This window comes from Schistocerca americana, chromosome 5 (genome assembly GCF_021461395.2).
Source record: "Schistocerca americana isolate TAMUIC-IGC-003095 chromosome 5, iqSchAmer2.1, whole genome shotgun sequence".
In the NCBI taxonomy this organism is placed as follows: domain Eukaryota; kingdom Metazoa; phylum Arthropoda; class Insecta; order Orthoptera; family Acrididae; genus Schistocerca; species Schistocerca americana.
Window position 1 is genome coordinate 577,505,449 of NC_060123.1, and position 25,511 is coordinate 577,530,959.

At 40.0% G+C, this 25,511-nt stretch overlaps 2 protein-coding genes across 2 annotated transcripts in view; one reads left to right on the forward strand and one right to left on the reverse strand.

Moving 5' to 3' along the window:
* Nucleotides 1-10,959: 10,959 nt before the first annotated feature.
* Nucleotides 10,960-23,175, reverse strand: LOC124615285 (60S ribosomal protein L12). The gene is made up of 6 exons (XM_047143051.1): nucleotides 22,999-23,175; nucleotides 22,845-22,918; nucleotides 18,441-18,621; nucleotides 15,303-15,421; nucleotides 15,077-15,168; nucleotides 10,960-10,992 (listed from the first exon to the last, which is right to left on the reverse strand). The coding sequence occupies exons 1-5, from the start codon at nucleotides 23,033-23,035 to the stop codon at nucleotides 15,082-15,084; spliced, it is 498 nt and encodes a 165-aa protein (XP_046999007.1). The 5' UTR covers nucleotides 23,036-23,175; the 3' UTR covers nucleotides 10,960-10,992; nucleotides 15,077-15,081.
* Nucleotides 23,176-23,230: 55 nt separating this feature from the next.
* LOC124615284 (NADH dehydrogenase [ubiquinone] iron-sulfur protein 4, mitochondrial) overlaps nucleotides 23,231-25,511 on the forward strand; it is a 37,752-nt gene continuing 35,471 nt past the window's right edge. The window contains exon 1 of the mRNA XM_047143050.1: nucleotides 23,231-23,379. Within this exon, the coding sequence (XP_046999006.1) occupies nucleotides 23,321-23,379 (59 nt within the window). The 5' untranslated portion in view covers nucleotides 23,231-23,320. The remainder of the gene's footprint in view (nucleotides 23,380-25,511) is intronic.

The following is a 25,511-nucleotide window of genomic DNA, read 5'->3' on the forward strand; positions in this document are numbered from 1 at the left end:
TTTTTTTTCGTCCTATATTGCTTTACTCTATAATCAGGAAGTAGACTTTTGTATCTCCACAGAAAAAAGCAGTGGACCGTTGTCTTCCTAGCTTAAAAACCCTTTTACAAGGGTGTTACCAATTCATTCATGGAATTGATGGTATTAATTTCTCAAGGTAGTGGTTGGAACATGTGTCATTAATTAAGCTGCATTCAAATCCAGTTATAGTTACTTCAACAGGTACAAGATGGTATGGATTTGGTTTTAGCTATTTCGTACAGCTTAACTGACCTATTGCTTTATAGTATATACAACATAATTTCACTTTGTCTTCATCTGTTTTAACACCTTTGATACATATGTGACATGGAGCTAACCCTAAATTCATCTATCATTTATCTTTATAAACCAACTCAGGCAAGAAAAAGTTAAAGACACCACAACATTCCATTACAGATAAAGCTGACATGTTGCTGTCTATAATAAGAATATTTCACTGGGATGGATACAATCAAAGTTTCCTCTTCAATTTAATACAGCATACATCAAATGACCCAAAGTTCATTGACCTATGTTAGCACTAGTCTTAAATAGAAGTACAGAATGAGATTCACATAACCAATAGTCATTTGTTATAGGGAATTTGAAAATTTAATCTGATCCACATTAATCTTCTTCCAGAAGAAGAGTGACAAGATTTTCATTACAGTCAATAATTTCTTTTAATTTCTGCAAAAAAGTGTAATCTTCAAAATTTGGAGCCTGTTTTCTGTTAACTGCCAAGTGTTAACTGGATGAATTGCAGGATATGCAAATAGTTCAAAAATAAGAATTTTGTGGAAGTTGACAATAAGATAAAACGTTTCTAAAAGATAGTGCATGCATACAAAATATTATAGCAGACAATACTGCTACAGAATTCTGTTCCAACAGATGTTTCAAATATTATGCTGTGGCTAGTTGAAGATTTTTTGATTCCACATTTTTATGCAGTAGTTTAGATTTCATTCAAATCATTACAATACTATGACAAAACTGGATTATGCTTTTTGAGTTTGTATGGTTCTTTTGTGGATATCAGTTAATGTATCTCTTATATCCCATTAAACTGAAAAAATAACCTTACATAGTTTGTTTTTTTTCCTGGATTGTTAACGTAACTTCACACTTAGAGCAAATGAATTTCAGCAGCTGGTTCACATCGATCTGTGCACGGTCATCTTCCTGATTTGTTTCACCTTCCAGCAATTCAGAAGCTCTGTTTTTAAGCAAACTGATGGGAGCATTGCATGAGTTACTGACTCTGCGGTTCCCATTAGCTGCAGTAGGTGGTTCAGTATCCCTTGATACATTCACAAATTTAAAAACAGTAAAATTGCTGAGATTTTATTGCCACTGAGACACGATTGATTGAGAGATTATGGGACCAAACAGCGAGGGCACCAGTCCCGCGATTCCAAAGGGGATTACATAAGAGTCTGTTGCAAGTGAACGGATTCAGTCAGAGGAGTCAAATTATAAAAGAATGAACATTAAACACACACAGTATAAGCATAAAAGGTGAGACCAAATCTAAAAACTGGAATATGAGGGGCAGTCATGGGGTCACAGACTGAAGAATGAAAAAAAGAGTCCCAATCACAACCAACCCACCCCTGCTCCAAGACGAAAGGAGAACCTTATATCTGGAAATAAAATCCACTTTCAAGGAGGAAACTGAAGACCATGTCTACCACCCGTGGATCGTCTGCTAATATTAAATTTAAGGAAGCAGGAAGACTATACTTAGCACCAAGGGTTGGAAGAAGGGGACATGCCACCAATATGTAAGATATTATTGGTCTGGTGCCACAACCACATTGTGGGGGTGGGTCGTTGCGTAGGAGGAAACAATAAGTGAGCCGGGTACGGCCAATGTGTAAACGACATAAAGCAGTTGACTCCTTCCGAGAGGGGCGGACAGAAGTGCCCCAAACTTTAGTAGACTCCTTGATTGTGTGGAGTTTACTACTATGAGCAGTAGTGCTCCAGATGGCATTCCACTGTTGGGCAAAGGGAGATTTGACAGATCCACAGCTGGAATCGTGAAGGGAAAAAAGGGGGGGGGGGGGGGGGAGTATCTGCTTCTCTAGCCAAATGGTCAGCCATTTCATTCCCTGGGATTCCCATGACTCGGAATCCAGAGAAAGACGACTGAACATGCGGCACAGTCAAGGGCAGAGAGAAGGTCATGGAGGGCAGAGACCTAGGGGTGACGACAGTAGCATCGATCAATAGCCTGAAGGCTGTTCATGTAGTCGGAACAAATTAAAACACTATGGAGAGATGCCTGAGAAACAAAAAGGAGGTCCCTGTAAATGGCTAGAAGCTCTGCTGTAAATACACTACACCAGGCTGTTCCAGCTCGTCGGCTCCGTGGTGAGCCGCGGAGCGCTCTCTGCTCCAGGGAGCCGTGTCGCTCACTGTGACCAGTCAAGTGGGCCGCCACGTGGCACGGTTGGCTGAGGCAGGTGGCAAGGCAAGCGTTTTGATGTACCAGCTGCGTCTTACAAGATCGACAATCTCATACTCTTAGCTGCTAAGATGTGGTGTCATGCTACACCAGGAAATACGATGTTCAGGAAATAAATAAGAAACAACTGTTTTACAAGAAACGATAGTTCCTTACTTTTTAACTGTTTTCATTGCTGAGAAAAGCTGCTCACAACAATATGTAGATACAAACGTGCACATGATTTGAGCGGCATTGTTGTGACACTTGGGAAATGTTTTTTTCTGGAATGAACGATACCATCGTGACAAATCCAACGTGTTGTAGTACCTCTCTTTCAACAAAGTTGAATTTTGCAAATGAATAATCTCCAATTGAAGTGACGACGACAAGTCATCGGGGGAAACTGAAAACTGAGTGCTTAATACCTTAAGTTCTGTTTCCAAACTAGTGGGGTCTCTGAATCGTGTCTCAAACGACGTGATGAGCTGCTTTAACGTTGCTTGGTAATCGCCGAAAGTAGTACCTTCAGGTAGTTTTAAAGAAGCAAGACCATTGAAGAACATTAAATGTCCATTACTCATCTGCCTCTCAAATAAATGTAACTTTTCCATGAACGCTTTGATCTGGTCGTGCATGTCAATGACCTGCAATGACAGATTTAAATTATTCGGACGCATAGTTATGTCAGCTAGGAATGCCAGGTCTGATATCCATTTTATATCTTTCAGACAAAAAAGGTATATTTCCTCACGAATGGCAAAGAAAACATCAAGAGCTTTTCCTCGACTCAGCCCACGAACAGTACTGTGGTAAGGTATATCCCCATACTCCGCTCCTATATCTTTCAGGAATCCTTTGAATTGGCGATGATTCATACCGTGACACCGCTAAAATTCACACACTTCACGACATCTTTCATTACTCCACCTAGCTCTACTGTTTCAGCACACAGTGCCTCTTGGTGAATAAAATAAGAGTCAAAATGTCTTTCCCGAATTAGTCCCTGAGTTTATTGTCAAACGAGAAGCAAAACCTTTGTGACGCCCTATCATTTGTGATGCACCGTCTGTCGCTACAGAATGGAGCTTATCCCACGGCAAATTCATATTGTCCACTGATTCACAAACAGCTTCAAAAATGTCACGTCCTGTTGGGGTGTAATCGAGTGGTACCACATCCAACAGTTCTTCAGTTACTTGCAGCACCATGCACAAAGACTGTAAGCTGAGCACAGTCCGACGTGTCGGTGCTTTCGTCAAGCGCTAGCTAAAATGCAACACAGCTCTCCGCCTTTAATCTGAGCTGTGTCTAAATCTGCTGCCATGTCCAGGATTCGACGAGACATTGTTTACTTCGACAGGCAAACCCCTTCAATTGCCTGCACCTCACTTGCAAACAAACTGCTACCATGCACGATTTTACAAGGGGTCCCACCGAAAACAGCTTGCCACTCGTCGCAATGATGTGAGCGACCCTGTAGCTTGCTCGAATTGCAGATTCCGTAGTGTTTTTTCCGCTCTCATTCACCCGAATATTATAAACACATTACAGAACACTAACTATGTTGCATGTTTTGATACCCTGCGTATTACAAAACCGTTTATCATCTTACGTCTACTGGTGTGTCGTTCTTAAGCCTGGCTACCAGTTCTCCGTGTGCAACGCCTTCTACCTGATCGTAGTACGCTGCGTGAAGACGTGTATAATATTGTTGTTTATTGTACCTCTTCGCAAAATTGAATACTTTATGACATACAAGACACTGAGGACGACCATCCCTCTCAATGAATAGAAAAATATCCTCCAATAGAGGTACAGGGCTCCCGCGGCTAGTCATAGCTGTCATGAATACGGATTATTGCGGCTGCATGCGGCCAGGGGGCAGTGAGTTCGCTTTCCCCCTCCACGCGGGCTCCGAGCTGTCGCAGTGAGCGCTCCGGCTCCCTGGAGCTCGGTTGGAACAGCCTGCACTACACGATCTTGGCAACAAATGGTACTATCAGTAGTTTTAGAACCATCCTGGAATTCTGCAAGGATAGCACATACAAGACACCAGTTAACCATAGCAGCAACAGAGACCTTAGGACCCTGGAAGAGAGTGGTCCTAAATTTTGGTCTAGGCACCATCCAAGGGGGAGGGGGGAGGGGTACGGGAGGAAAGACAACAGGCGCAGTCCAGTGACTGCAGACGGAGATACCGGCAGAGGGTAGAGAGACGCACGCCGACTGGCAATCGCACCTATTGGCAGGTGTTAGGAGGGAGACATCCCTCATTGGCAAAGAGCACAGGGTATACAGGATGGTCAGGGAATTGGCTAATGGTGACTGTGTAAGAAACAAGGAGTTGGCTCTGTCGGATGTGTAGAGGGGGAATCCCTGCTTCTGTGAGGAGACTACCAACAGGACTAGTGCGATAGGCACCAATAGCCAAACACACCCCACAATGATGGATAAGGTCAAGGAGTTTCAAAGTGGAAGGAAATGCTGAGCCATAAACCTGAGTACCATAATTGAGTCTGGACAAAACGAGAGCATGGTAAAGATGTAGAAGAGTGGAACAGTCTGCACCCCAATGTGTGTGGGCCAGGAGGCGGAGAGCATTAAGCTCCGCATGCATATAGTCTTTAGGTGACAAATGTGGGGCAGCCATGTCAGCTTGTCAAAAATAAGGCCCAAGAAATGGGACTGTGTTACAACATCAACGAGCTGGTTGCCTACATGAAGTTCTGGATCAGCGTGTACTGTGGGTCGACAACAAAAATGCGTTACCCGCATTTTGAAGGAGGAAAACTGCAAGCCATGGGCAGTGGCCCACACAGGGGCCTGTTGGATGGCGCCTTGGAGCTGGCGCTCAGCAGACGCCATCGAGTGGGAGCTGCATCAGACGCAAAAATCTGTCAACATACAACACTGGGGTAACCAGAGGCCCAGCAGAGGCAATGAGGAAGAGCGTGACACTTTAGCACGGAATGCTGTGGGATACCATTCTCCTGACTCTGAAGGGTGCTGAGTAAAGTGCAAACTCGAACCCGGAAGAGCCGGTAAGATAAAAATTTGAAGGGGACCACGGAAGCCCCAGTCGTGGAGGGTAACTAAAACGTGATGAGGCCAAGCCATGTCATACGCCTTATGTAGGTCAAAGAACACTGCAACAAGGTGCTGGCGGTGAGTAAAAGCCTGTCATATAGCTGATTCCAATTGGAGTAAATTGTCAGTTGGAGATCGCCCTGCCCGGAAACCACACTGATATGATGACAAAAGGCCCTGAGATTTGAGTAACCAATGTAATCTGGAGTTTACCATCCTTTCAAGCAGATTACAAAGCACATTTGTAAGGCAAATAAGCTGGTAGCTGTCAAAGAGACGTTAGGAGTTTCCCGAGCTTAAGGATGGGGATAACTATACTGTCTCGCCATTGTGACGGAAAAGCACCCATGAGCCAGATATGATTGAAGACCCTGAGGAGCCGTTGTCTCTGGGGAACGTCCAAGTGTTGAATCATCTTGAATGGAGTCTCGCCCTGTGGCTGTGTCTCGTGAAGAGCTAAAGGTCTGCACCAATTCCCATTCAGTGAAAGGAGCATTATAGGGCTCTACATGGTGCGGGATGAAATGGAGGGGGTCTGTTCAACTTTCTGCTGGGGAAAGGCAGGAGGACGATTCAGTCACGATGTGTGTCTCAAGGTGTTCTGCGAGGACCAATGGATCAATGCACAGAGCTCCTTGGATGTTCAGACCCTGGACAGTTGACTGTTGCTGGCACCTCAGAACACTACGGACCTTTGACCAAACCAGTGATAGAGAGGCGTATGTTCCCAGAGAGGAAACATAGCACTTCCACCATTCCTTTTTATTCCGTTTAATAATGTAACGAGCCCTAGCACGAAGACACTTAAAAGTGAAGAGGTTGGTCTGGGAGGGGTGTCGCTTAAATTGCTGTAGCACCCGTCAGCAGTCCTGGATGACTGCGACGTCCTTGGTCCTCCACAGTACTGGCCGATGACTACGGGGCCCTGTGGATAGGGGGGACTGCAGTGCCAGCAGCATGAAGAAGAGCGGCAGAGATGTCTTGCAAGACATAAATGGAATTCCAGAGGAACATATCAAAGCAGACATGTATAAAGGCCAATTGGCTCTGTGGAATGCCCACCTTGGTAGCCTGTCTGCCTGGTGGCAGCAGGGGAACGATAGTGTCACTGCGAATTGATCACTGTCACAAAGGTCATCATGGGATGACCAATGTAGGGAAGCCACAAGGGCAGGGGAGGAGATCACAAGATCGATAGCAGAGAAGGTACCATGAGCGGCACTAAAGTGGGTAGGGGAACCATCTTTGAGGAGAGTCAGTTCAAAGTCAGTGATAAGTTGGTCGATTACGATACCTTGAGCCGTGGATGTAACACTCCCCCACAGTGGATGGTGGGCATTGAAATCTCCAAGGAGAAGAAACAGGGGAGGGAGTTACTGAAGTAAGGTAGATAGTGCAATATAAGCAAGTGGCCTACCTGAAGGGAGGAAGACATTGAAAATGGTGATTGCCAGAGTCGTTTGCACTCTAACTGCTATCACTTCCATGGTGGTATGTAGGGGGATCCAGTCACTAAGGACATTGGAGCAAACCAAAGTGCTGACACCACCAGATGCTATCCCAGGGCCAGCACGGTTTCGGCAGAACGCCCGATAACCATGTAAAGTGGGAGGGTTGTCATCACGGAAATGCATTTCTTGGAGAACAAGACAGAAATGCAGAATAAGAGGAGACAAGACGTTGCGTTTCAGGTATCCATTGCAGTTCCACTGGATGATCATGTGGTGCGAGTCCAAGATACGCATGAAGGAGCCAAGGTGGTCAGATCACTTGGGCAGTACTTGTCACCGACAAGGATGGGATGACATCCATAAATAAGATGTCAGACTGAGGTTGCAAGAGGGGAGTAGGCACTTCCGAGGGCACCGGAGATGCCTTCTCTTGGGATTTATGTTTCTTCTTCTTCTCTTTCTGAGGTGGAGGAGGACAGGACTCGGGGAGTACAGGCGTCTGCAAGATCGGGAACCGAAAGAGCGGGGCCCATAGATGGTGCGCCTCATGGTGGTAACAGTCTTCTGGCCTGAGACGCTCGGGAGAAGGTTCCCAATCACCAGCAGATACCAAAGAAGGGGGCACTTCTTTGGCCAGGGTGGGGGCGACTCCCTGATGGGAGGTCGTGGGAATGGCAGGGTAGGTGGATGGCAGAGTGGGGCAGGGCTGGGGTAAGGACGAGGGGGTGGGGGGAGGAGGAGGAAAGGAAGTAACAAAGGCAAAAGTTGAAGACAGTGACACTGGATGGAGTCTCCATTCTTTTGGCAAGCATCAGTGAAAGATAGACAATCCAGGGACTTATATTCTTGGATCTTCTTTTCTCTGTTATAAGTCGGGCAATCCGGTGAGCGAGGGGAGTGGCGGTGAGCACAATTAACATACACAGGCAGCCCAACACAAGGGGTTCTCTTATGGACCGGGTGCCCACAGCCACCACACAAATGGTCCACCATACAGCGGGAAGACATATGCCCAAAAGGTAAGCACCGAAAGCACTGCATAGGTGGAGGGATATACGGCTTCACATCCCATCTGTAGCACATAATCTTGACCTCAGAGGGTAACTCCCCCTCGAAAGCCAGGATGAAGGTGCCAGTATTGGTATGGTTATCTTTGCGACCCTTCTGCACATGCCGAACAAAATGAACGCCACGCCGGTCCAGATTAGCTCAGAGTTCCTCATCAGTTTGCAGGGAATTTTGAAGTGGAGGTCAACCTAAAGTGGGGATTGAAACACCAAAAGTGTGAAAACCGGCAAAAGAAACAAAATTGCAACCAATACAGGAAACCAGGGGTATAACCAGGTTGACAAAGCAAAACACCGAGAGAGGGGAAGGTGGCCACAGTGAAGGAGTGGGGATAGGGATGGTGGGGGCGGAGAGAAGGAAAAGCAGCTAGGGAATGAAGAGCTGCAATAGTTTGCGGCCCTGTGTGCGCCACACACAAACTCTCAAAAGAACCGTGAGCCCCCTAGGAGAGACAATTAGAATAGGAAGCTTTAATTCAAATGCAACTTCTGAATGTTTGCTACCAAGCAGAATTAGACACTGACAAGGTAATCCAATAATTCTGACAATATCACATTTAATAAACAGCTAATGCACATTTCAGTTCATTAGGTCCTGCAATTGAAACCTGACAAGCCTTAGCACAGAGAGACAAGTGACTGTATGTGAACTACGCACGTATTTCTTTCTACAAGTGAAGAGTAACTTTCAAATGGTTTATAATCTGTAAGAAAGCTTTCAATGTGCCTGTCTGCTGATCAATGCCTCCTCTACATGGTTAAAATATTGATAGAATTAGGCATCATACCACAGTTTCTTATATCCTATATGGGAATGCCTCTCCTCCATAAGAGCCCAAGACCAAGTATAAACTACACCTAATATTTCATAACTACAAACACGCACTTCTGATTTCAAGAACTAGATTCCTGTATGTAAATGAGCAAGCAAATATTACTCCATACAAAGACAATGTGTGTGTTTTAGCCAAGTGGAGTTATATTCTTGCTCTACCTACTGCTTCAGATTTGGTTTTTCTGTGAAAATACGTTTACCATTAACTGCTATCAATGGCAGACACTTCCCTAAAATATGCTACTTCACAAGAGCAACATTCAAAGACATTAAATTACATATTTTAAGGAATGTAGGAAACTTTTAACATGGCCGATAGATGCGCAATTGGCACAGCAAGTGTGGGTAAAGCGATGGTGTTGGGGGTGCCAGCAGACACTAGAGGAAATGCTGAGCACTGTAAGGGAAGCACTGTTCTAAACGGAATCCTATGCTCGCAGTTTTTGTAAGCATTTAGTGCAGCCCCTCCACAACCACACCTGCACGGTATCCATTCAAAAAGATCTAGTCACATCTGCTTTGTTAGTATACAGAAAGAATTCCACTGAAAATGCAACAATTTATTTTTTCTTGACTTTTTAAATCATTTGTAACTTTCAGAGAAGCAACAGGAGTGGCAAATTTTAAGTAAAATCTACATTTTTTACTGCCATGTTAAAATTTGCTTCTCTTGCCAAAAACACAACGGAGTTTACACAATGTCGTTTCACTACAACGGGCAAACAGAATTGCAAGATACACCTGAAACAGGTTTCTTAAGTGAGGAACTGAGGAAAAGTTAAGATCAATAGATTATGAAACAGCACATGCTCAGTACAAAAATGTGTAATGTCTTCACACTAACGCTGTTGGAAATACCCACAACATATTTCATTTCACCAGATATTGAGGCCCTCAAAAAATAAATTCCTTCAAGAAAGTTTGTTATTCCATTAACATTGTAGATAATCAAGTTACGCATAATAACTGTAAGGCAAATACCGTCCTCTTTGTGTACTATCATTTGCCAAAATCTCATTTCAACATCTCAAAGCCTTTATGAAATGAGGAATGTTGTGGATATTACATTTTATCACTGATGCACATGACTGCAACATATCAACTTTCTAAACTTGTTACCAGGAGGATCTCCAACAAAGTCTATACTGCACATCAACCCCTGCATCTTGCACAGACTCTACAATGAATGCCAGTGTTTATATTTAGTGCCCCTCCCCCGAACTGAACTTTAACCTTTGTATGTATTTCCTGCTCAGTATGTATGAAATCTAATGGATTTTTATCACATTTGATTACATCTTGCTTGGTTACAATAAAATTGAACGTAACAGAAAGATACCATCACAAATTTTCATTTCACACAGCGAAAATGTCTATGCATGTTGTGGCTCCACAACTTTTACAGGCTTAAGTATTCCAGTATAAATAGAATTGCGAACACTGCAGAAAACTAAAAAAAACGATTAGGACAAAGAACATTTAATTTTGAAGTAGGAAAGTAAGAAAAGGAGGAAAGTTTAGCATCCATCAAATTTTATATAAAGAGGGAATGAATGAAAGTGCCGGGAACCTTCTAGAAAATCAACTTCAAAGCATCTTCTTTCAGCAATTTAGGAAATCCGCAAATGTAGATGACTGGTGAAGAAATTAATTTGTTATTTATAAGAATACAAGTCCACAATCTTGGTCTTTCACACAGAGGGAAGTTACTATGAGTGAATGGATATGCTGGTAATAAAAATTCTGATGTATGTCTGATGCAGTGTTTGGTACCTTTTTTGCACCATCTTTAGCAGTTTTGTACTATTTCCCCTTTGCAGAGAGGATATATTCTCTAGTACCACCTGGCAAGTTTTCTGTGTTATCTACACCACATGTTACATTAGTAATTCAGTCCAATGCACCACTTTCATTACAATTTACACAGATTAAATTCACGTTATCCTATCTGTAGGTTGGCACTTAGAATTTATCAAAGTTTGCTTGGAACAAATATGGGTACAAAATTAAAAGGACAGGCAAATGAAAAGAAAAATGCAATTATAGCAGAAAATGTAATTTTATTCCATCACTGACCTGGAAAGGAAAGAAAAATACATGAAAGATACAATGGTACTGAAGAAATAAATATCTATATGGGTGTACATGACAAGTTCACAAGTTATTAAAAGGTTAAGTTAATGTGATTTGTTATTGGGGTTGTCTCCCCAATGGCAGTTGGTACCCACATTATGTCTCTCTTAACATGCCAGAACATTTCTAAGAAAGCTCCAAATTATCAGCTTTTCCAACAAGTGTGCGCAGTACGAGAATGCACACTAAGAATAAATCTTGAAGCTGTTTTCTAATTATTCACTGCTCTACTCAAGTCTGGGTGTGAACAGTCACCAGCTGCTACAGACTGTAACAGCATGCATATTACTTTTTTCTGAAGGAAAATGTAGCTCCATTACTTTAATTTTTTCACATTGGTGTACAGCACAAAAATAAACACACACTATCAAGAGAGAAAGTGGGAGGATGGGATGCCAACCCCGACCTTGTGTTAGCTGCTGAGTACAGAGCTCTGGAAAATATATATGAACTGTAAACTTAAAATATAACAAAACAAAATATAACTATTCAAAACTAGATATACCACAGAATACTGGCAATTAGAACTTCTCCAGGCACCAGCCACAAAACAGATCCATTTTGCAATCAGATTTTCATATCCACAATTACATAAATAACACTCAACACTTATTTCATGTTTTGTAATTAACTGAAAGGTATAGCAGGAAAAACAATCAAAGTCCATCTTTGGTGAAATTTGAAATTCTTGTACCACTGGATTCTATGTAAATATTACTACATACCAACAGATAAATAGAAAAAACAATATGTAGGCCATAAGGAATCAACATAGAGAAAAGTTTCCAGGACAAAAATTCATCTGTGTGAAAAAAAAAGACCACATTTATTTTAATGAGAGTAATTTTTTACTACTTCAGGAAAATTTGTTTTAAATGTGGGTTTGCTTGGTTTTTTTTTTTTAATTTGTGGCAACCAATGCATTGTTTGGGCTTACATTTTTCACTGATAGCAAACTGCACTGTTGTTCAATGAAGTTTATTTGACTTATGTGTACTGGTGCAATTTACATTTTGGCATGGAATCAAGTGATGAAAATGTTACAGCAGCTCAACAAAGTGGAGCAAAGGAAAAACCAAAACATATGGCTTCATGATGCAAGTACATGCATAAGAACACTGTCATGTTCCTGGTGAAGACTGGAAATGCAGAAACAGTGCTTCACAAAAATTTCAAAACATGAATCCAATTTAATTTACTTGGAAATAATATTCAGAATGCACACTTGTATTCACTAATTTTAATTTTACCTGTGAAATGAAGACCACAGAAACCAGAGGCTAGTAATCTTCTTCTATAGCCTTTATGATACATCTTAACTATATTTGCCTAAAGAATTAATCATTAAAATACTGCATAAAATGTACAGCCGTTTCCAAAGTTTCCCACTTTGTATAGATTTTTTGTGAACATGTATCCAACGAAATATAATATTACTTTTGGGTAGCGCATATCAGACAACTGTGGGTGCCTCATATCAGACAATTGCTCTGCACGTGAATTCAAAGCAAAAAAGCCATCTCTTCTGGCAAGAAAACAATGATAGGTGCAGTGCAGAAGTAGGCAAAGAAATTAAGCAGCTAGAAGCTCTATTACGTAAGAAGACTGAAGTCTTTATCAACAAAAATGTGGAGACAAAATTAAAGACAAAGGAAACATGCAGAGATTTCACTGAAAATCTTGCAGTGCTTAGTATTATCCCTAATGATCTACACTAGAAGCAACAACTGTCTTTACACGTTTGATGTTCATGTTCTCACCTTCAGAGAAGTGTAATTTTTTACCTATGATGAGAACATACCCAAAATGGGAACTGATGAAGAAAGTTGCATCAATGTTGTTTCACTTGACCCAGCCAGAATATAAAAAATGTCATTATTCACATCATCCATATTATGATTCGTAGAAACAACAATGTGAATCTAAGTAAACAGTGCTAATAAAGGGCACAGTTACATGCAATTTGACAAACATTTGGGTTTAATAAATCAATAAGTCTACTTTGAAACAACCAGAAATTGGAATGGGCACATCAAAAGGTGCCACACAAAACCTAGGCCTTTTTCAAGAAAAGTTCAAATTATGGTCTTCATTTCTTGGTAAAGAATACAGAAAGACCAATTGAGACATCGCAAGTAAGAGTAACTGCAGTTATTGTGCCACATAAATTGGTCCTTGGGAGTCCTATGTTGTTAAAGTGCAGGCAGTGACTTGCCAAAACCTTCATATTAAAGTTTAATTCCACTCTCCATGAGAAAATAAGATGACCTACAATCCTTTAAGAAATTCTTTTCTAAGGAGCTCTAGTTTGAAAGATTACCCACACTGACGAGTAATTTGATGTAGAATTTATATTAACCTCATTGTCTCTCATTGGTATTACTGAATAATATCCCACAAATATTGCTTACATTTTTCTGAGGCAAGCAGTTATGTAATACATTCTAGGAAGTCGTCTATTTTTGTGAACATGTGTACTTCCACTTTCATTGTTAATAAACAAAGACTAACTCACACTACTAATTTCAAAAGAAGGATCTGTGGGTCGACAGAAGCGTCCGATCCAACGCGTCGGCTTTGACCCGTGACGTAAGGGTGTTGTCGTGTGTGTGACGTCATGACGGCGCGGAGTCTGGTTTGAGTGTGGCTGTCTCCAGTTCTGTTTTATCTTATTTTATTTACTTTTCTGATCTGTTCGTTCTATCTCGTGAGGTTTTTTTCCCCAAGACAACAAACACTAATCAGCTACTGAAGCATCTTTATCTTCTATGGGTTGCAGGGGTTACGACCCCTGGGGAGGTGGGTGGGTATTCATGCATGGCTGTCTTCACTTACACGTTGTAGCTACGCAAGGCGTCTAAATTTGTTTATATTTAGTTTGTCCCCCACCCAAAACACCCAATTTCCCGCGCTTGTCCCGTTAGTGTCATTAGGCTTCTTGTAGAAAGTGTGTGTGTGTGTGTGTGTTTTTCTTTCCGCCATATTTGTGACGTCATGGGTCAAAGCAGACGGGTGGGATCGGACACTTCCGCATTTCCGGATCTGTTAAGAAGAACCTTGAGAACCCGTTTTAGGAAAAAAGGTGTTTCGTATGTCTCACACACTTAACCTTCTGTTTTTCTTTAAACTTCAAATTAAATTACTGTAAAATATAAAGAAGTGGACTTTGGATTGTTTTCCATTGTTCTCTTCAACTTTAATACACAATCACCAAAATTACACACCAAGATTTTTAAAAAGATTCTGTTCGTGATAAATTTTTGAGGGCCGATAATGGCAGGCTACTGAAATATTACTACCAGTTACAATCAATCATTAAGACATTTATGTATGGTGTTAATGAACTTATCATTTTACACACACACACACACACACACACACACACACTTTCTTTTCAGCTTCTGGCCACATAACCTAGTGCTCCTTGCCTTTGTTACAAAAAATAGACACTACGAAGATTACACTGCTTAAATGATAAGTGTACCAAATAATTTGTACAAAAATCTAATTCGTGGACCAACGAACATGTCCAATAAGTTGCCCACTTGAATATGAAGACAAAAAGCTCTATTATCTTCACGAAAGTGTATCACAATATATATATACCCACTAATCTAATAGCCACAGAGGGAACTTCACTTTTCAGAAAATCTGTAATAACTACCTTAACTGCATCAATTACACTTGCCAATGCTACGTAATGAATGACTATAGCTGCTAAGGTGTTAACACTGCAAGTGTATCTCTCAAAATATGCTTAGAAATCATGCTGTCAGTCTATCCAATGACTGAAAAAGTATTCTTGTTTTCTTCCAAAGGATATTAATTGTTCGAAATTTTATCAAACAATACTGATGTATAACTACTGTCCTAGATTAAGTAATGTAGTAAATTTCTACAAGTGCACCTTGTATAAACACGAGAAACTTTGGTGACAGAAGATATTTTATTAACAAAAAACATATTTTCATTAGCACACATTTCTACTAGTGCTTTTCCAGAACTCTGATCTCAACAGCATACTTACTCATTTCAATCGTCTGGGACTTCCAATTCACCAGCATTTATCTGATCAATTAAATCATGTGGTGGTTTCCCTTCAACAGTACATCCCACAGACTGTAACAGAAACAAAGCAATAATAACACACTTGGCAATATTAACAGAAACAAAGCAATAATAGCACACTTGGCAATAGTAACACACTTTACTTCCAAAGCATCATAATATGAAACAGCCATTAAAAAACTTACCTGGCAAGTCCCAAGGATTTCTTTCACCGTTCCTTCAAGTTTTCTCGACATGGATCTGTCCCTCATTTGTTTGGCAATATTTACGATTTCATCAAATGACAAATTTCCACTGTGTTTTACTGTAAATGAAAGAACACAGTGATGTCACTATTTACTAGCAGATCAACCATATATAAAATACTTGCTAAATTAGAACAAGAATAGAGATTACAGGAAGTACAAGACAATATTTATTCTGTCAACTACACTATAAGACTGTTCCAGGCTGTTACAGCCAGGAACTCAAAGGCAAACAACTTATGCAAGGACAGTCAAGGTTGTAACCTACATGATCCTACTGCCTCCGTCAAGCTCCTGTCAGCAAGGGTGACAGTGGTTTGCAAATGCACAGAGAACACATTCAACATGACTGCCTGGCAATAACCTTTACTACTTGCACCTGCGTAGTACGGGCACATGAACTCCATTCAGCACCACCAGAACAGCCTGCACTGCAGAGATTATCACTGTTACTATTGTCTGTGGTTTCACAACAACATTTCAGTAGCCAACCAAATTCCAAGGGCACATCTCTTAATAAGGGCTGAGATCAACAAATAATGGACAATTTTCCTTAGCCTACAGTTGTAGCCAACACTTTCAAATTTACAATGTACCATTTAGAAAAGAAAGGGCTCAATTTCTTAAAGGTACTCACTGAAAGATCAGTTCACATGCTCAAATCAAGCAAATAATCAGGAATTACAAGCATACCCTGAAATTATATTTCATTATTAAATGAATTATCTAGATGAGGCATTCTACACTGTTATAGCACAATCAAAAAAATTCTATCTAATATGGCTACGAAGTCTTTTGCGACGTATTTCTTGAGTAAAAATCTCTCGGTGTACATGCCGCGTCAAATCAGGATAAATCTCCAAGCTTTCGACCACACCTCCATGGTCGTCGTCAGGGTTAAAACTGACTGTCATGAACTAGCGAGGTTCCCACTTTTATATGCAAAGGACGGCTTCTGATTGGCTGGAATACGTCAGCGATATGGCGCGTAGCATATAAAAGTGGGAACCTCGCTAGTTCACGACAGTCAGTTTTAGCCCTGACGACGACCATGGAGGTCGTGGTCGAAAGCTTGGAGATTTATCCTGATTTCACGCGGCATGTACACCGAGAGATTTTTACTCAATTCTATCTAATGTTCTCAGCCTTGTTGTCACACAAAATTGGAGTAAAGACCCATGCTTTTAATGATTGCCTCAAATGCCTGCCAAAGACGGCACTGAATTCTGAAAAGATGAGGCATTATTGTACCAGTTTGATCAATTCAGTAGTGTTTGAACAGTGTGTTGCCTTCCACTACACTATAGCCAATCAAGTTCTTGCTGCATTGATCTCTAGGGCCTCTTTCATGATACTCCCAGTATGCTCAGATGGACAGTACTAAGTATGCCTAGGTGAGAGGACAGGATACGTATTCCACTGAATGTGATTTTGTAAGTTTTTACTCAGTAATAACAGGTTTTTCCAAATCTCCATTGTTAACTGGCTATGCGACAAAACATTCATTCAGAACTACTACTTGCTTCTGCATTCACAAGGACAGTTTGAATTCCAGGGACCCCAAAGCCAAAACTGAACTGGGCACAGCATAGCTTTTTTTTGGGGTCTTATGCCTTGCCTGTTCAGAAAACTAACCATCTTTGTATGTACAATACTACAGAGAGGAAACAAAGTGAAAGAATCGTTCTACAATTGTTGAGCAATGTGTCTTTTTGGAAAGCACTAGCTCTGTGTCATGATTTTCGTTCTGTTTTTCTAGAACATGAGTTTGAGGTATTTAATTTCTGAATACAAGAAGTCCTTGTCAGAAATCGTTGCAGCTCTCCAATTAAACTAAGTATGTTTACACATGTCACACACACAGTCAAAGAGCTGCTAATCTTATGCCGGCCTTAACAAAACTGTACAAAACAACTTTCCTCCTACCCCTCCCACAACAATGAATGTTAGAGAGTTTGCCATTTGTATGACCAAGAAACTGCTGAACAGCTATGATAGCAAATGGTCAGTTCATCAAACGAATGTGACAACTTTGATTAGGGTAAATCTACTGTTTGAGGAGAGCGAGCCAGATAAAATTATATTACATCAAAGTGTCATCAAGGAAGGAACAAAGACAGGATGCACAACTACAGCTTTTACCTGGGCAGCAACTACCATCTCAACAGCAGGACTCTCAACAGGATAAACTAGAGAGAAATTCACCGAGATGTTTATATTCACGTGGTAGGACTGTTGAAGACCTGAGGGTGACAGTGCCCTACAACTAATCACAGGCCATTTATATACCTGATTAAAGAACATCACAAACCTGTTTTCTCCAGAAATATTAATCCATTGATGCCACCCATCTGCTATGATCCTTGATATCAAGACTGCTGACGACCAACACACAGAAACCCCATACACTAAAATATACACCATAAGAATTATGGATATTCTCATAACACAATTATTGACTCAGCCAAACTCTGGCATTTAAACATAACCTAGACCACCTTGGGACAAAGCTGGGCTGATAAAGCATGTACCATACAGAGAACACGTAAAAGAAAACTGCCAATACATATACTGCATATTTTTCTGTGATTATCTATGAATGATTAGCACATAACATTTAAATTACATACAGAGTGTACATTTGTACAACATATGTAATTTTCTTGAACTATTTTGAGTGGTAAAGTGTGCTTTACACAGACTGCCACAGTGCTAGTGCAGATCAGGAAGCTACCATCTTTCCATACACTCCAGCTACAAAATTTAACAGGATTTCTGAGCTTTGTACAAAAATCTACAGAGGTAATTAAAAAAACCACAGCAGCACTTAAATTACTACATGGTCAAATAATTGTATTACTTAATTTATACCTCTCAGTTCAACAATACAGTACTATTTGATCACAAAATATGCAGTAACCAGTGAGGGGGAACACCTTGTTCAAGGATAACCAGGAAGCAGAACAGTGCACAGCCTACTTTTTTCTCCCAGTTTCAATGACAGGAGACAGCAAACTACTGAAATTTTCCCCACTTCTAAATTTTACAGAAATTAACTTCCAAATATTTACTACTTACTATTCTTCTGCTTCTTTCTGTCTCGAGGGGGCTCCTTCAAAGCCTTTATAATGAGAGAAGCTGCAGATGGGCAGACCGAAATTGCTGCCTGCCTGTTCTGTATAGTTAACTTCACTGTTATCTTCAGGCCTTTCCAGTCAGCTGTTGCTTTGGCAATGTCATCACCAACCTTTTTAGGTGACTGTAAAAAGCATGTATTCACTTAGTAAATCTTATTTATGAATTCAAACAGTAATACATAAGAAAGCAAGTGCCTGAAATACATTTCAAAGCAAAAACCATTCAATAATATGTCACAAAGGGAAGACAATACAGCATCTATAAATTATGACTATCGCCTAACAGTAAAATGGCGGAACAGAACATTTTGACATGACTAACACATTGATAATGGTTAATATAGTAATGCAAAATCTCGAAAGGATGTGAAAAACTTCGAAATGAAGTTAGGACCTCACCAAAATAGTGCTGTTGGGTATTTCTACTGTTTAGTGGGTTGTTACCTCCATTCCCAAATTGAGCCAATACAGCAATATGCTTTAGATTCGGTTATTACGCCAATATTTCATGCAAAGTTACTTAATACAAACACCGACTAAATGTGATCCTCTTGAGTCCAAAACTTATGGTAAGTTATACGAGTGTCACAGTACACCAAGTGAGAAAACTGAGTTTGATTTAATGTGATCATGTTTTCAGAATGAACGCTGATTGGCACCGAGGTCATTCTGTTCGAGACACCATTATGTATGAGCCCAGAATATGTTCTAAGATTCTACAACAAATCAATGTCAGGGATACTGAACACTTTTGTGGATCACTTCTCTCCTCCTTGTAGATGAGTGTGACCTGTGCCTTTTTCAAGAGCAGGGCACAGTTTTTTGTTCTATGTATTTACAAACATTATAGCTTGAACACGGACTAACTCAGCTGCAACATCAGTATAGAATCTGACAGATTACATTGGGCCTTGGAGCTTTGTTCAATTTTAATGATTTCAGCTGTTGACACATACTTATTCATCTTTTCAGTGGTACGAGGACTAAAATGGGGCAATTCTCCTGCGTTTTCCTTTGTAAAGGAACATTTGAAATTTGAGTTAAGCATTTCAGCTATTGCTTTGCTACCCCCAATTTCAGTTCTTGTCTTATTCGCTAGGCAGTGGACACTAACCTTGGTACCACTAATGGCTTTTACACGTGACCCAAATTTCTTTGGGTTCTGTGAAATCACTTGACAATATCCTGCTACAACAGTCACTGAAGGTGACACAAATTGATCTTGACAGCCAAACATTTCATTCAGAACCTCTACAGCCCTATGTTTTACACCTATTACACAGTGATCTGTTTCTTTGCAGTGGCTATTAGCCACAAAGGTTCCCTCCCATTATGAACTTTACTACAGGGTACTATCTATCCAGTGCATGGTCAACTATTATTCTTAACATGAGCCATGGTTCCCCTACATGCTCCTGCCCTGTGCTGAAAGTTTGAAGTTCCTTGTTGAGGTATGACACTACTGATTTTTTTATCTAGTTTACTAATATATATCTTTCTGGTTGCCTGAGATGTCATTTGTACTTGAGTGATCACTGTTGCCACAACAACGTCATGGCCACTGCTATCTGTTTCGATGTGGACATTCTTAAAAAGGTCAGATCTATTTGGTGCCATTAAATCCAATATATTCCCACCACGAGTGGCATTCCTAGCTGTCTATTCTAGGTAGTTTTCAGATGTGGCATTTAGTAAAGTTTCAAACGATGTCTTATCAAGCCCACCACTAACAAAACTAATTTTCCATACTGATTGCCGGATGGTTAAAGTCTTCACGAACGATTACAGTATGATTGGGGAATTTATGTACAAGTGAACTGAGGTTTATTCTAAAATTTTCAGTTACATCAAGAAATCAATCGAGTGGGTGATAAAAGGATCCAATTATTTTATGAACACCCCTGTTACTGAATCTTGCCCAATCAATCTCACATGCAGCTTCAATTTCTACCTCTATGGACTAGTTTGTCTACTGTGACAAATACACCATCTCTATTTCCCATTTGCCTATCCTTTTGACATATACTTAAAATTTCCCCAGAAGTACCTTTGGGTGTGCCATGATGACCTTGCAGACAATATTAATAGTAAAATCAGTATTTTTGCAGATGCAGTTATCTGTCATGAAGTACTCTCTTAAAGAAGCTGCATAACCCTTCCAGCAAATCTTGGGTAGATTTCAAAGCAGTGCAGAGATTGAAAGATTGGCAACTTGCTTTAAATGTCCAGAAATGTAAAAATGTGCACTTTACAAAACAAAAAACTTAATTCTATAAACATAATATCAGTCACTGTTGGAACTGGCCAACTAATGCAAATACCTGGGTGTATTACTTTGTAGGAATATGAAATGGAATGATCACATAGGTTCAGTCATGGGTAAAGTAGGTGGTACTGTGGTTTATCGGTAGAACACTGGGTAAGTCCAATCTACAAAGGAGATTACTTACAAATTCCTTGCACAATTGGTTCTAGATTGTCGAAATGTGTTACACCTGTACCAAATAGAACCAACAAAATACTGAACATATACAGAGGCAAGTGGTATAAATGGTCACAGGTTTGTTTAATCTATGGGAGAATGTCCCAGATACTGAAGAAACTGAACTGGGAGAATCTTTAAGACAGACATAAGCTATCTCGATAAAGTCTATAACTGGTACATTGGCACGTACCCTCTGCCATGCACCTCAGTGTGGTTAGCAGAGTCGAGTAGAAGGGCCCTAATAATGTATGCTTTCACGTACCTAGAAATTTCTAATGCCATGATCAATTTCTACCTGCAAATGGTCACATTTTCTACTGCAACCTGTCTTCCAAGATTGCAATATTCTTTACTTGGAAGCACAGAGAAGGGTTAACAAATAACCCTACAGCCAATCAACAATATGCTTAATACAGCCAAGTTGTCAAATCTGCAGCCATTTCCAATCCACATGGGCGTCAACTTGTGAGTGCGCACCCAAGACTGACATTTAAGCAATTTTACTCAAGCTAGCAAATTTATGTCCTGACCTTGTGCAAAATTAAAGACCACAATGTATGATTTGTTTCTGCGAGTTTAGTCTACAGACTCAACAGCCAATTGTGGCACAGAAAGCATAATGATGACCCGCCCCATGCAGTGCTATTAATAAAATAATTGTAGCTGTTAGTTTGTGCACACCACAGTACCGGCATGTGGATGTTGGCTTTAAACTAAGCCATGGACAGAAGTGATTTACTTTGTGTTTTGTAAACAGAACCATGGATAACAGGGATGCATTCAACAATGCACTCAAGAAAGTAGATTCCATTTGAAGGACCTATTTGATTACCGACATGTCTTGTCAAGTTTAAGACTTCTTTAAAGATGCAATATTTTCTGTGGAAAGTGGTTAATGTTTCTATGGATTTGCCTGCCTCTTATTAGTACTGCTTCCTCCATTGTGGAAGGGCATAGGCTCAATTCATAGTACCACAGTTTTTTTTCCCCTCTAAGCTATGGAGGTCCGTTAACAGGGTCTTCTCAGTCTTGTGGATCAAAATGAGAAACTGCTTGAAACAAGGAAGCACTGGCATCAGGATTAATCTACTTGCATGACAACTGGAGGGACTGGCAACACACTGATTCCATGTCCTACAAAGATAAGATCAGTCCTCTTCCTGTCTCGTACGCAGCTGCCTGCCAACCGAAACTGCTAATCTTTCAATGGTGTTTTACCAGGCATATCAACACTTTTACTGAGTGGCAAAATACATACAAAAAGAAATCACAGCTGTTGGTTGTTTTGGGGAAGGAGACCAGACAGTGAGGTCATCGGTCTCATCGAATTAGGGAAGGACGGGGAAGGAAGTCGGCCGTGCCCTTTGAAAGGAACCATCCCGGCATTTGCCTGGAGCGATTTAGGGAAATCACGGAAAACCTAAATCAGGATGGCCGGACGCGGGATTGAACCGTCGTCCTCCCGAATGCGAGTCCAGTGTCTAACCACTGCGCCACCTCGCTCGGTATCACAGCTGTACTTATCACTATATATACAAATAAATCTTTCTATGCACTGTACCTGTTAGTATTTTCGACTGGTACTATGATAAAAATGCAAATTTTACAACTGGCCAGTGGGTGTACGATAGGATTTCATTCGCCGACAGTACGAGTCGTTTTAAATCTATTTCATTATGTACTAATAATTACACGGTGCAAAAACATAAATTGACTAAATTATTTATGTTCTACGGATTCAGATACATGCAGATCGACACATTATTTCGACAGGCTCTACGTATGGGTGGAATTAAAACAGAGAACGCAACATGGCATACATATGTGCAAATTATTTGTTTTTAAAAAGAGGAAGCTTACCAGACCGAGGGGACCAATTTTTGGTGCAAGGGATGAGGTAGCACCCACTTCTCCACCAACGCACCTCAAGAACACTGAAATAAATGGGCCAAATCAGTATAATTTCATCAACGACAGGCATGTGCAGTGCAACAATAAATTCTAATTCACTTACCAACTTTAATTTCATTTGGATCAAATTTTGGAGGCATTTTGATACAAATACGTGTAACGGTATAAAATACAACGCACTTACTACTTTGATTACAACCGATCACTAAACATACAACATGCACAGCCACACGCGCTTCACACGCTAGCGGAAGCTGAAAGACCACGTTCGTTCAAAGATGTTCCAATGTACCCGATACAGAGATGAGAGACGTTTCACTCTGCAAGTTTCACAGGAAAATCTTTGGCGTGTGTCTGCAATCTCTGAAGCTGTTCCGAATTTTATTTGTCGATTGTAAATTATCGTGAGTCGAGACTCGAAAGACATGGCTGGGTTAACAGCGCTGCGAAATGTTGCTACAAAGCGTTCAACTGTATTAAATGGGTAAATCAGTGAATATAACTTCCAAATCTGGCGCAGCTCAATTGTCTCCGATGTTTTATAATTTCTTTGAGGGCATATCGTGTTAAAGTTAAATTTTGGAACAAAAAAACAAAACATTGAAATCCGATCTAAAAAATTGGTGTTTGACTGATCATAGACGTATAAATATAGCGATAAAATAAATGTGTTAAATTATTTTAACTTCTGCTTGTGGTATACCATTAAAATGAGGTTTTTGAAACCTTCGTACAAGTCACTGTGAAGTTGTAGAAACAGCGACCCAGTAATAACAAAATATTTCATTTAGCCCAAAGTTACAGTGAACTACCAGTCATTGGATCGTAAATCACACCAATTTTGTTTTTGTGATTGGCGAATTATTGATATTTAACTTAGTCTCTCTCAACTCGTGCCTCCCCTCGTCAGTTGTAATTGACGGCAGTGAATATGATGATTTACGCCTTTGCGAATGACTGAAGATTGCTGCCCTTCATATTTGATCGTTTTGAATATTGAAGATTGCTGCCCTACATATCTAACCATTTTGAATACTCGATATAGTGAATAACACTAATGCCCTATTTTAAGTTTCCTTCCCGAAATCTATTTGTGAAAAATGTAACATCGGATCCACCGCATTTGCACTGTGTAACAGACCTGTCATGACTGAACATAAGTATAGATGAGACTTCCACATTCAACTCCTCCTGTACTAACGGTTTTTCATTTGTCCACTTTTGATGGGGCTACTAATGGTAGCTCAAGATTCATTCATTTGTAGTGTTCTGTAGATGCCATCAAGTAGAAGAACATTTAGTGACATGAAGCTACTCGTGGTATACATTAATGTGAGGCCAAGACATCATAGAAACTTAATCTGTCTACTGTAGTAACAATAAGCTGGACATGTCACTGTAAGCTTAATGCTGTAAGAAAAACCATGGGCCTGAATGTGTCCACTTTAGTCATTAAATGTCATGTGGGTATCACAGTGTACTTTGCTTGTCCCTCTAATCAATCAAGTTACTCATTTCTTAATATGTGGAGTCACCAGTGTGACTCTTTCTGTATCCCTAGCCCGTTGCATAACGAGTAATGTAACATAGTTGTGCTTGTCCCTCTGTGAAAGTTGTGTTGTAATGTTTTGCTGGATCAGTGCGTATATGAAATTCCGTCTGACATTTTAGACTAAAAATTGTCAGTTTTTAAAAAATTGAAATAAATTTTATTTAGGCTCATGTCAGTTGCTATGTAGACCGGCCATTCAATTGTGTGGAATTTTGAGAACATTCTCATATTAGTATATTTCCACATTTTTGTTAGTGATTTTGACATGACACATTAAAATTGATTCCAGTAAGCTCATTTACATATGTCCCTATACTTTGAAAGCCACTATACGGTCAGAGCATGCACAGTGTGAGTATTGTTTTCCAGTTCATTTTTCTATGTTGTGCAACTGATGATAGATTCGCAGTGGAATTTGTTTTAGATTTCATTCCTTAAGACAGTCTTATATCTTCTTGAATATGTTTCTATGTTTCATTTTGAAATATTAATTTTGTATGAGACTTCATTATTTTACCTAGTTTTAAGTAAACAAAAAAAGTATTGTACAGTATGATGATGTGTGCATCAGTGCTGTTGTCAGTGGTAATGTTGGTGACCAATCAATTCTAGCATTAAAAAATTTTGAAAGTACTCCATGTATGATTTGACAAGACTTTCAAAGTATCAACATTCACAGGGAGACTTTGGCTCACTTGTTATTAATAACCGTCATCCATTCTTGATATTGTATAGTAGGTAGTGTGTCTGCAAGAATTATGTTTTTGCAACTTAATTACCATGTGTATGTTAATGCGAAAAGAGCTAATTGGTTGACTTACAAATGAAATAATGTATTCACATTACCTATGTGCCAATAAAAAAAATTTTTTTAGACCTAATCACTAATGAAATGATAAACACTGAATGTAAAATATGAGTGTTGGAACTCGCAATATATTAAATTGAAAATTTGATTCTTATTTAAACATTTTCAGTATGGGGATAATATTTAAAAAAAATTTTAATAAACTTTATAAATTTTATGAAGATATACTAAAGCAAGCATGATAAGAATGTCAGTG